Raw genomic sequence first — 13,147 nt, forward strand, 5'->3', positions numbered from 1 at the left:
CTGAGGAAGAGCATAGCGATTAGTTTTAATTGATTGATTGTATTGTTGTGGTTTTATTGAGGTTTGAATCTTAGAGGTTAGGAAAAATTGTGCACTCGCTTGTATTGTACACTCGCTTATCATATACGTTAACTAAAGAAAAGATATTATAAAATATATAATAAGACTAGTTATAATATAAGAATATATTAAGTAGTTATTATAATATCTAGAGAAGAATATAGTAATTAATTCTAATTAATTAGATACTTTATTACATATTTATTTTAATTTCTAGATTAAGAGTAATAATTTTTAACTAGTAAGCTTATTTAACTAATATACTTATTATATATATTAATATATAATTAAATATAATATATAAGTAATATTTATATTATTAACCTTATATAAATAAAGCTTAATAAGTATTATAATAAATTATAGCCTATTAGATATATTAATATTATAATTTTTTATTTTTTATTTAAATAGCTAGTATTTTAATATTATTAAAAAAAAATATAAATATAATATAATAAAAAGAATTACTTAATAAAATTTAAAAAGATATAATTTAGCAGCAAAAAGAAACAGAAAATAACACCCAACTTATTAACTTACCCTAAGGGGAATATATAGAGAGTTATTATATAGGCATCTTAGCCGGTCAGCTCGAAGCTGTATTAGATTATATATATAAGGTCGGATCAGTCTGAGGCTTATATCTCCTGATAGGGAAGCATCTTATAAGATAGAATATCGAGTCGGTTATAGGAAGGTTCGCTAGCAAGGCATCAATAGGGCCTGCGGCAGCCCGATATCTGAGGGAGGTCGAAGATAGAAGTTGGACAGGGAATGTAGTAACGGCAAGAAGGCTCAAATAAATCTCTTAAAAATGAAGGCAATTAATTAATAGACTCCCTAGCAGCCTCGAGCCCTTCTAGCCTCTCTGACTTCTAGGAAGAATCTCTAAAAAAAATAAAAAGATGATGATTTCCCCTAGTAACGGTACTGACCTCCCCTTTTAACCCCATCCAGGTCACTCTAGAGATATTCCTGCTAGCGACTAGCTAGCCTAAGTATCCCTAACTGCCTGTTACAATAAAAAAGAAAGTATACTATTTATATAATATCTAGCTTAATAATACTATTAATAATAAGTAGCTAAAGAATACTTTCTAAATATAATATATTTCTAGTATAATTACTTAGTAAATATAAAGAATATATTTAAATAGTAAAATAAAATATTCTTTATAATAGTATTTAATACTTAATAAATATAAATATTATATTTAAACTTTTATTTTTATTAATAATAAATACTAATTTAGCTTTTTTTTTAATAAAAAAAGTATAAAATAAAATATCTAAACCTCTCTTAAATAGCCTCTAACTTACTATCTATCTCTATAATATTAGCAGAGGCTAAAAAGTCATTCAGTAATATAGGAAAGATATTACTACCTTTACAAGCTCGTCTTAATTAATATACTATTAGAATAGTACAGAGTATACAGTTATAGAGCAGGGAGGGTATTATCCTACCCTCGTGGTAGTGATGAGTGGGATCGGCGTTAAGACGTGAAGATCGGATATCCGTTAGTCCGAAATAACTAACTGCAATCCAACTGAGAGCAGCCTCCTCCAACTTCAACCCAACTGAAATATACTTGGCCGGATGTCAACCCAACTGCGAGGAGGTACCAGTTGAGTTGAATTGGTTGATTACGCACTCTGTCTCCGGTTGGTATAAATACTCTTGGGTATCCGAGAAGATTTCGCTCCAATCGATTTCGCTCCAATCCACTCTCATCATCATCATCCACAACATCGTCTCAGTCGCATAGCTTCCCAGGCTCTGGTCTACATATCAACACCACTTACAACCACTCACCATCTTAGCGGAATGTATGTTACATGGCGAAGTCTAGTGAACAGCTTGTGGCTAATTCTGCTGACTCCAGCTAAAGTTGGAGGCTAGGACTCCCATCGCCGCCCGGCAGACAAAGACAATGATACACAACCCGCTCGATCCGTAAAGGGAGTTGTCGGGAGTGGGAAATTCAGGAATCCTGCTTTTTTGCCAGCTCAACCCTGCCTGATTCTCTTGCCCTTTCCTACTAAAGAGCGAGTATAAAGTGCTTGCCAGTCTCTCTTACCATCCTCATCCCCGGCCACCCAGGTCGTGCCGTTCGAACGCTGTTGTTTCTCTTATCTGCATTTGCTCCCTGCGTCTCTCTTGAACAGGAATGCTTCAGCGCCCGCGGGCTATTAATACTTGGACGTCCCTGGAGAGACGTTAACATCTGGTGGTGTGAGTAAGGATAATATTGTGGGCACCTATTCCCGCCCCGCAAATGGAATGGAGATATTTCGGCTTCGACGCGATGCTCTCCTCTTCATCTTCGACTCGTCCAATGATATATTGTACGCTCTCAATTCCTTCTCTGCCTTGGCCGATACCCCGGCATCTTGGGCTGGCGACGTTAAGGAAGACTGTGTGATATGCGTAGAATGCAAGCTCGAACTGTGAATTAATACTGGCGTCTTCTTATATTCTAATAGCTAATAGAAATTAGAGCAGTAAGTTGCTTCCTCTATCTGGGTGCTATAATAGAGATATAGATTGTATAACGTATATGATAAGCGAGTGCACAATACAAGCGAGTACACAATTTTTCCTAACCTCTAAGATTCAAACCTCAATAAAACCACAACAATACAATCAATCAATTAAAACTAATCGCTATGCTCTTCCTCAGAGGTCTTAATTATAGTCTGACAGGTCCTTACATTATGACCGGCCTTTCCACAAGTTCCACAGCGCCTTTCCCTCGGTATCGCTGACCTCCCTCGACCACTACTTCTCAACGATTCAGCTGCTACCTGTGCATCAACGTCTCTCTGATCTATCTCACCCCTGCCCTCATCTAAAGTCATCTTCCCTCCTTTATATAGGCGGGTTTTCTTTGCTCTGCGCTGCTTGCTAAGAGTCTTATTTGCCTGTCGAAGGATCTGGTTCTCAGCTTTCAATAGAGCATTCTGATGCATTATTGCCTTTATTCCCTTTGAAAGTAACTTAAGCGCCTTGAGAATTGATGCTGGAGAGCTGCTCTGATGCCTTCTCATTTGTCTTTCAAGATATTCAGACTGCGAACTGGCCTTAAGTACTGTCTTTGGGGTCTTCGAGACCCAAGGGTCGGGGAGGCCGACCTCCTCTGCAGCCGGTGTTGGAGTCCGTAGCTGCACATCAAGCTTCGATATGACATTTTCTGGGTTTAGGGGAACAAGTCCAGCTCCTCGAAAACCTCCTTCAATATTACTCCTTGTCATAGCGGCTGCGTGGGCAGCGTAGAAGGCTGGGAAGAACTCGGTCTTCGAAATGTAGGTTATAGAGCATCTAATTAATTGCTCAATTGCTCGACCATAGGCTATTTTAAGCGGCCCAAAGTACCCGATATCAAGAGGCTGAAGTAGGTGAGATGAATGAGGCGGCATACAAAGCGTAATAATCTGATTCTCCTCATAATATTTCTCAAAGTCGACGGAGTGGTGACTTTCGTGCCCATCGAGGATTAGAAGACGATAGCGACCGATCAATTGATTCTTTGTATGCTGATTAAAATGCTTAAGCTACTTAAGACCCGTCTTATTATCAGTCCAGCTATTTTGAGTTGTTGCAATAGCCCAATTGCTCGGGAGGTTGCTTTCTTAGTATTAGTTAGCGAGGTGATATTGGCCTGCAACCACGATAAATGGCTGGATCGCCTAGCCTTCTGCATTAATTGCCTGAATGACCGTGACTCATTCCCGGTTTCCAGGCTGAACTGATTTTGGGTTTCTATGCCTTTCTATGCCTGTAACAACCATTCCGCTTGTGATTATGCCCATCATAAAGCCGGTCTCATCAAAGTTATAGATATTGGCTAGGTCGATACCATATTTTGCAATTATATTCTCTACAAGCTGGAATCAATTGCAAATAATAGTTGGATCTTTGCATTTAGCCCTCTGATAGTCGTATTTACGAAAAAAACGCATCTTAAGCTCTGGTTGTTGCCTGACGAAGTTAGAAGCCCAGCGCTTGCCGATAGGTAACGCGTCGCGGTCGGCGAGCAATCGGTTGGCCATTTCTTCCACACCGCTCAGTCGCGGGGGAAACCCTCGCGAATCTAGGTTAAGAATATACTTAAGAAGAGTCTGTTCCTCTAGATCAGATAGTTTACGCGAATTGGGCATAGTATCGCGTCGCGAAGTAATGCCGGCGCGTCGGCGTAGTAGAGTATGGCGAGAGACCTTATAGATCTTTGAGGTGCGGTAGGGAGTTAATTGAGGGTCTTTCTGAAGGGCTTGAAGGGCAAGATTGATATTTGCCTCATTGCTTATTGACGACATAATGCGTGGTTGAAAAAATGGAGTTAAAAGAGGGAAGAGGGCGGTTAGAAGAAAAATTGTGCACTCGCTTGTATTGTGCACTCGCTTATCATGTACGTTATCTATTCTAGATCTGATAATATATTAGAAAGTGCTAGAAGGCCTATAGATATTAGAAGTAATATAGCAATAGCAGGGCTGGCGTATTCTTATATTATAAAGCTCTAGGCAGTTATAGAGTAGAATTTACTCTCTTTAGCTATAGATATAAGAGGTAATATATATTAATAGCCTCTTCAGGTAACTCCGTCTATATAAAGAGAATTTAGATATAGCGAAGGCCTATAAGTTATACCAAACCCCTTGTCTGCGACGATGAGCCCTCACCAGTCTTTCTTCTGGGCCTCTGTAAAACGATAAAAATGTGGTTCCAACTTCTGAGGTGGCCGATTCTGGAGGTGCTGATTCTGGCCGGCCACGACTCGGCTCACTGATGACGGTCCGTAAAGAAGGATCTAATGGTTATTTTAGGACTTAAACGATCCTTGTTAACTAACACCCTGTACCCCCTCTTGAATGGCGGCAGATCAGTGGCCACCGAAGATTCTCGAAACCTAAGAGCTCGAGAGATACCTTTAACTTCCTTTCTATAATCTCCGCCCAATCACTTGCCCGCACTGTTAAAATGAGCATATTGTATTGATTGAAGTAGAAAACTAGCGCTAACCAGCGGAAGCTATTGACAAGAAGACATCCACATCCCAGCCACCAATGGATCGGAATAGCCATTGATCCGTCAAACAACGGATCTCAACACGTTGATAGTCCTTTCGTTCCTCAAGGCACGGGAGGAGGCCCTAAGAGCCTTTCGTCACCTCGTTCCTCGTTCCTCAAGGCACCTAGAGTGCGCTGCGTCGTCGGTAACAGATGTGGTGGCTCGAAGAGTCACGCACATGCTGTTGCAAGCTCTCCAAAGAACCGAATGACCTTTCACACCTCGTGCAATAGGCATGGCGGCTTGAGTCGCGAATGTGTCGCTCGAGCGCCGCCTCAGACACGAAACCTCTGTCACAGCTTTCGCAGTAACTCATCGCGATGAGCAGAAGAAAATGTGACTATCCGCAATGTGCATGAATGAAAGGGAAACGCTGCGGGGTAAACCCATGTGGTCGCAAGGCTGCGAGGAAAAGGGCGAGGAACAAGGCTGGGTGGTACTCTTTGACTGGCGCGTAATAGGTAAATTCCTAAACAATCACGTAATAAAATCTCATCTAAAACGAAGTACATGCAATTTGAACAAGGTGGTGAGACTAAGCTTCTATAAAAGGGACATCTCCTTGCTGCAATAATGAGTCAAACGATAGGTTTCTATGAACAGCGATATATGCGACGTTTTCCAGCCGAAAACTTTGAGCCGCTCCGCGGAAGTGATAACTTATCGGAAAAGTCATCCTCGATACCTGCATTTGGTGCATTTGTCCACATGGCAAGGAGTTCCCTTACGCAAAGTTTTGCTCTGTCGACCTCATTTGCATAGCGCTCTTCCTCATCAAGAAGCCGCTCTATCTCTTGATCGATATGTAATCGGCTTCCAGTGTCTGCACAAGATGCGACTCTCCGACCTGGTGCGGCGTGAATGGTTTGCCGTGTGGGTGATACCTCTCGTTTTACCATCGTACACGCTATTGTTCTGGTCGGTATGGACGACGAGGGCCATCGGTTTCCTTCCGGTACTGGGGTAAATGTAGCTCCAGGATTGTGTGCTCCTTTGCGTGGCGTGCTCGGGCATAACCTTGGCCGTATTCTCAAGTACATCCCAGGGCGAACCAGGGATCTCCACACAGGAGGAGCAATTATACTTCCACTTATGACATCCTGGATATAATATTCACCGCCTCGAACAAGCTTGTCAAAGGAGACATCCTTGTGAAAGGCTTGAGTGAGGATGGTTTTGGTCATCTAGTGAAGTTCAAAGATTAGTCAGAATCGCCTCGGAATTACAAGAGGATATCATAGACGATATTGGCATTTTCTTCCGCAAGGTATCGCTCGTGAAAGGTTTAAGTCTTGTGTGAGAAAACGAGAGTTACTTACCTCCCATGTACGGCAATGCTCGTACGGTAAGAGTACGCGTCTATCAGTATATTCCATACGGACAGGCTCGACCATTTCACCAAGACGGAAAAATAGAATGATAGATGTCTCTCGTCCGTTGGTAAGAGGCCGCGAGCCGCCCTTCGCATGAGGCGTTTGGGACTCCATTATCTCCATTGCTATCCAGACCTTTTTCTGGCGGCTCCATTGCTTCACGGCCGTGATAGCTCCATGGACTTCATGGCGCACCCGTGGTTCGAGTGACTTACATTTCTTCCAGACTCCTAGCCGGATCTTCCGTCGCTGGAGAGGTAGAATCCCGGCAAGGGCATCCTGAAGCTCCAGGTGTCCGACCTCGAGCTTGTTCAGCGTTGCTTTTGCTTTACCCCCAAACTCCACCGTCACATCAAGGAGGAAGGCCTCAAATTCTGCACTCTCCCAGTCAAGACAGGGGGCGCGCAAGTCCGGCTGGAAGATTTTTTGAATCCAAGATGGAGAAAGATGAAGGGATACACGACGATCCTGACCCAGATCCATGGCGCCAATCGAATCTTGTGATGATGCATGGCTGTAATTACCGTCAGCCTCGCCGCCTGGGGCTTCTCCCATCCCGGCCCCGGCATGCAGTCTACCATTCTCTGCGGTATCCGATGTCGCACACTCCCGGTGCCGTTCCAGTCTGCAAGAGAAATCATGTCAATGACAATTCGTCGATTGAGACATTGCACTCACTGTAGGTCGCTCTTGGCTCGAGCTGGAGGAAATACTGGAGGCAATGTTGCGGTGCCTTGTCCTGTGGGCTTTTCTGCGTTTCTTACAGGACTTCTTCTGAAACTATTAGTAAGCTGGCACAAAATCTGCCGCTCCTCCTCTGATTCTGGGTTTAGCGTTGGGTTCCTAATAGGAACAGAGATATTAGCTTCTCGAACGGCTCTAGCTGCGAAGGAAACATCGCCGCCATCTTGGTCAATGTGTAGCAATGATAAGAACGAACTCTATCTGAAATCGACCAAGATTGGCCAGCTGAAGCTGTAAAAGCAGATCCAACTTCACTCGTCCCAGCCGCTTCTGGTAACGCTCTATTTCTGGCTCTAGCCATGGCCATGCTAGGCTCCGCCGGAGGCCCAGTTTGGTGATCTTCAAGGGCGTCTGGTCGGTTCCATCTGTCGATATTCCAACCTTTCTCTCTCCATTTCCAGAGCTTTCTGCAGCTTTGTCTAGTCGCTTGGTGATAGTGCTGTATATCTGCGAGCAACGAGTGGCGAGACTGGCGATTTCACGCACGCCTGCGTCCGGAAAGACGCGAACGGATGCATCTTGGTCTTTGTCGAGTAAATCCTTCAGCTGGTAGAGCGTTGCAGCGGTGGAATTGACATCGAATCTAATCTCAGTGAGTCGATCACTAGCTTCAACGACAGCTTCCACATGAGCCTGCAACTTGGCGGCCAGCTGGAGGCCAAACGCAACAATTCCGACGATGGAGCCAGCGGCTCCAAGGGCTTCAGCCATTGTCAAAAAGACGAGTGATGGGTGGGCGGATAGAGGTTACAAGATGACATGAGACCCGATTGTACTGGAGGTCTTGTTAGGGAATTGTGGCATCCATGGACTGATAGATAATTATCTGAAAGAATTTTGAATGGGTCCTCCGGGACTCACCGCCATTGACAACACCTGTTTTGCACTTCTGCCTGGAGTGCGCAAGGCAGTGGATGCAGCATTTCTGCCTGATTCTACCAGGGCTATCCGTCATCGATTGTGCGGTGCACCGTGTGATTGGACAAAATCAAATCCGGTCGACGAGGGCTCGATCGCCGATAATCAGGTACCTAGGTCCAAGCCCGTACTCCATACCGTTGCTCGTGTACCCTAGGACCCGTTTACAAGCATTCCATCCCACCCAGCGCATATCCCGAGGACCAGGAGGATGGATGGACACTCGGGGACAGGAGGTCCCTCCCCTTCAGTGACCCAACAGACAAGTCCAGCTACAACCAACGGGTTATCCTGGGAGGTAGGCACAGTAAGTAATAGAGGTAGGTGTCGAAGCGGAAGCGGAAGCGCCTCCACCAATCCGACGGAGGGCCGACGATCCCAACCAGTTGTCGATGATCGCCCTGCCTCAACCCCCGGCCCCGGCCCAAACCCCAGCTAGCCCCTGTCCCTGCGCGATGGCGCTGACGCTGACGGCGATGGTGACGGTGACTGCGACTGGGAGCCTGCAACGGCGAAGCTGGGCTTGAAAACAGCTCCTCCACACGGTTGCACGCCCACCCTGTCAGTTAGCTGCTAAACGCACCAACCTGTCGGGGGCGGACGAAACTCGAGGCCTGGCAAGAGTCAATTGCGACGGCTGCGGCTTGACTGGAGGGTCCTGCCCGCCCGTCCATAGGCCGACGGATAGACCGACGACCAGATGGACGAATCAAGCAAGAGAGAGGGCGGGCGGCGTTGTCAAACAGGCTAGATCAAACTCTACTTCGACATTCATTGCCTGATGCGACTCGGAGTTGACGAAAGCAGCTAGAGAGGCTACAGGCTCCAGGCCGGCGTTGGCGCTGGTGGCTTGGTTGACGGCAAGGTCTGGCCAGGATGGACCGACAACAACAATCTGCCGCTCCACTACGACGATAGCCGAGAGCGTTCCAGATTCGATGACGGCGATGCTCTCGCTCCAGACCCACCCACCCCCAGATGCAGCTCGACATCACCCAGAGAACGTAGTACGTACGTCGGCGAAGGCGGACCGGCGGTGGTCGGCGGACGACTCGGGATTGGGGATTGGGGATTGGGGTCAAAAGACAGCGTTGAGACACCCAGCCGGTGAACATGATGAGAGACCTTGGGGCTTGGGGGGAACCTTCAACCGGCGCAATCCTGTGGAACACCTACCCAGTAGGTATCCGTACCGATCTGCAGGCTGACATTGACTTGGTATACTCCCTCGTCTCCTCCTCTGTCTTGTCCTGTCCTGGCCTGGCTTGTCCCTCACACTAGTCTCACTGCATTCGGGGCAGCGAGCCGTCTGGGGCAGTCGACGATGGAGGTGGCCCCGACTGGGTGGAAACAGGGCAGGGAGAGACACTGGGCCGAGGGAGCTGGATGCGAGATGATGATGGGTCATCAACTACAGCGGAGGATATCACATCCGGCGAACGTGCATACCCAACCACCCAACCACGAACAAGCCCACTCAGCTTGTTACTTACCTACAGAAACCCACAGACCGGACGCAGTCCAATACCTTTACTGGCTTGTATTACCTTGGCCAAAACTACTTTGATATCTACTCCTATCCGCACCCCTTCTTGCACGCCCCCTTGATCCCTCTACCCTTAGAATGCCGTTGCCCCATCTATAGCCCGCCTATCTATTAACAGCGGCATTCTAGTAGCAGATCGAGAAAGTTTGTTGTCAGGGTGGTTAAGTTGGGGTCTTAACCCCCTATATTACGACTTGCTTTTCCCTATATGTTATGCTTTATGCTAAAGACTGGCCCTATCAGCCCTATCCAGCCCTTATGGATATTTTATTACCTCACCTCCCTCCCCTCGAGACAAATATATCTTCTCAAAATCCCATTATTAGATATCAATATCATTTCCATACCGCAGCTTGTATTAGATCTTATTACTACCCTCCCTCGTTATCTTTTTTATTATTATCGTCTCTACTACCCCAGTTACTTAGCGCCTTAATTATAACACTATAATATTAACCCACCTACGCCCACGCCCACTTTACGTCTACTAAGAGCTATCACCACCAGCCGTTATCATCCATCTACCACTTTATTACTACTACTCCTAACCGTCCCTAGTAGCCTCCCTGCTATTATAACTGCTTATAGAAGAGGCCCGTGGACTAATGCCGAAGACTCTTACCTGATATAACTAGTTTAAATATATAGTCCCCTTAACTGGGTACGGATTGTATATACTATAGGTTTACGAATGCCTAAATAGTACTGCGAGCGCTACTATCAGAACCTAAAGCCGATACTAAATTACGACTATATTATACTCGAGGAAGGTATCCAGATTGAGTGCTTAGTGTATGAGATTGGAAAGCGATGGGCAGAGATCGCCCGTTAGCTTCACGGACGGAGCGACAATACCGTCAAGAACTGGTGGAACAGTAGCCAGAACCGCCGCAAGAGGCTGGACCGCCGACGAGCCGTTAAACCCTATAATGAACACTGCAGCCGAATAGCACTCCCCATTTTGACACCGACACTTCCCTTACCCAGGACACAGTTATCGACACAATCGACCCCGGGCCACCGACACCCAATGCCCTGGGTGGAAGCTCCCTTCCCATCCCCTTGCTCATCTGAATCAGCCGAGTCAGATTCAGGCTCCAGCTACACAACGTCGCCGGGCCGGTATTCATTATTGCTGCATATGCCGGTAGAGCTACCTCCACTCCGCACCACCTCGGTGCCGTCGTCTGGTGACCCCAAGCTCCCCAGCCTGAGCTTGTTGGCCTCGCCCTCCTTTGGAGACATGCGTGAATCTCAGCCTCGACTACCTCCGCTGGTGCCCCAGAGCCAGTTGCCTACGGCACCAAACTCCCCTGTCCAGCAGCAGCCTCAACTACGACAACAGCCGCAGGTGCTCTCGGACAAGGACTCACGGATGAATGTGGCTGCTCTCTTGGGATGAACCGGTGTGCGTCCTGGCACTGCGATAGGCATTGCCAAGGTAGCCGCACCCCAGCACCCGAAAAACGAAGGGAAAAAAAGGCACACACACTCGCACACCTGCGTACGCACACCATGATTAGAGCCAGGCCACGGGGAGTGGGACAGAGATGACGCATGGTGAGGGTTAGACTTCTGTTATGGGAGCCTAACCATAATTCTCACAAACGCCGACCTGCCTACCGCTGCCGAGCCCACGACGGCCGCGGTCGCGATCCTGTCAGTTATCACAGTCCAGTGTGTCCACCAATCAAGTAAAGCAAAATTTGGACCCTCTACTTGACTTGGTTTACTCGGTAAGAGAGGCTTGCTTTGCTTGGTTGGTTGAGGTTACTCGACAGTTTCCATTCCTCATGTGGCTCCGGTGGTAGATCTATGCTAACATACCGCTTCGAAGCCGGTGCTTTTGGCATTCAATCGCTGCTACAGTGTCCGAATTAAGCCGGTTTCGTTCATCTGTGATGATCTTTTTTGTCTGTGAGAAATCGCATTCACACTCAGCGCTCATTGCTGGGCAACTGAACAAGTCAAAAGCCATCTAGGACAGGATGGGGTAGTCAGATGTATGGCGAACCCACTACTCCAGAGGATCCTCAATATCCAGATCAGCCTTATTAGTCCTGGCCGTAAACTCATCCAGCTCAGATATCAGTTTTATCCGCTTCCCTCGTGTGGCTGACGCCGCAATGGCAGCAAGCCTCTGACGACGCTTACGAGCTGCTGGAGTGGATCAAGCCTCGCCCTGTTATCAGCAACAGCCTCCTCCTCCTCCTCCTCCCGCTGCTGTTATGCTCCTTCTATTAGGTCCACTTCCGCAGCTGCTCCCTCGTATTGTGGATAAGCCTGCGCCACTCTCTTCGCCCCGCTGATCCATTGCTTGTTGTGACTCCATTCAAGCTCGAAGTAGGTAAATTTGTTTGCCGGATGCAGGGCAACTGCACATCGGTATGCAGGCGTGGCATCTGTGAGGCTAAAATATGTCACAACTATCATCAGACTCTAGGATCATGTTTGCTTTTTTGCGCCCTCATAATAGGCCACAGGCTCGAGCCCCTGAAGGCTCGGATCCATGACTTAGGTCACGAGACCGTCTTTTCCTTCATGTATATAAGGGCTGATTTGGGCCCTTCAAATAGCTAGAAATCAAGAGCTTCTATTCATATCACAATGCACCCTTCCGATCCGATGCATCAAAATATTCTTCAAGCTTGACGCGAGCAGCATTAATAGCATGGGAATAGTATGTTGACACCACATCAGGGTGATCATCTGCAAACTTCCCAGCCTCCTGGAGTTTCTTGAAAAGGACATCAAGCAACTCGATTGTCTCATAGAGGGAGCTATATAATCCTTCCAGGCTAGCTTTATTTGCCCGGCCTTCTATATACTTTACTAGATCTTCGAAGGGCTTTAAGATATTGAGGAAGTGGCCCAGATCGGTCCAATCTTATGGAGTAAGGATATCCTGTGAGATATCATATTCTCCGTTAATATGGTTGTAGTTGAGGAAGAATAGATTAATGGCGTGGCGGAGTTTCAGAGCTCTTTCAATCATGGAATAAACAGAGTTCCAGCGGATCCCGCCATCGACCAGGACTCTGGTGTAGAGGTGCTCGATGCTGCCTTCGTCGTACGCCTGCAGAATGTACTGTTCCAGTCGCTCCCGTCGCTGGTCGCTTCTGTTGATCCACGTACAGAAGGCTGTGATTATTATTGCAAACGAGAAGGTTACTAAGAAGGTTGTTTATGGTCTTGAGACTCGGGGTGTTCTTGCATATGGGGCGATTTGGGATAGCTGAGGTGGATTATTAGATGGTTTAAATGCTTGATTTGTTGTTGTAGAGATTATAATTATGCGTGATTAAGAATCACATGCAAACGATGACTGGGATGAATTCACCCTTAATACACTAATACAACGCTGGCCTATATAAAGCGACATTGTACTGGGCGTTTCTAACCTTTGTTATTTTTATCCCGGCAAGTATTGCA

The 13,147-nt window shown here is 46.7% G+C and overlaps 2 protein-coding genes across 2 annotated transcripts; one reads left to right on the plus strand and one right to left on the minus strand.

The window, feature by feature from the left end:
- Nucleotides 1–5,665: 5,665 nt before the first annotated feature.
- On the minus strand, nucleotides 5,666–8,071 carry BGZ61DRAFT_524454 (uncharacterized protein). Its single transcript, XM_046252648.1, has 4 exons — nucleotides 7,448–8,071; nucleotides 7,186–7,350; nucleotides 6,454–7,132; nucleotides 5,666–6,318 (listed from the first exon to the last, which is right to left on the minus strand). The coding sequence occupies exons 1-4, from the start codon at nucleotides 7,960–7,962 to the stop codon at nucleotides 5,728–5,730; spliced, it is 1,950 nt and encodes a 649-aa protein (XP_046093818.1). The 5' UTR covers nucleotides 7,963–8,071; the 3' UTR covers nucleotides 5,666–5,727.
- Nucleotides 8,072–9,923: 1,852 nt separating this feature from the next.
- BGZ61DRAFT_500811 (uncharacterized protein) lies at nucleotides 9,924–11,117 on the plus strand (the record flags this gene model as incomplete). The annotated part of the gene is made up of 3 exons (XM_046251616.1): nucleotides 9,924–10,070; nucleotides 10,419–10,505; nucleotides 10,548–11,117. The coding sequence occupies 3 exons, from the start codon at nucleotides 9,924–9,926 to the stop codon at nucleotides 11,115–11,117; spliced, it is 804 nt and encodes a 267-aa protein (XP_046093819.1).
- Nucleotides 11,118–13,147: the final 2,030 nt, after the last annotated feature.

Source organism: Ilyonectria robusta (assembly GCF_021365365.1).
Source record: "Ilyonectria robusta strain PMI_751 chromosome Unknown BGZ61scaffold_76, whole genome shotgun sequence".
Classification (NCBI taxonomy): Eukaryota; Fungi; Ascomycota; class Sordariomycetes; order Hypocreales; family Nectriaceae; genus Ilyonectria; species Ilyonectria robusta.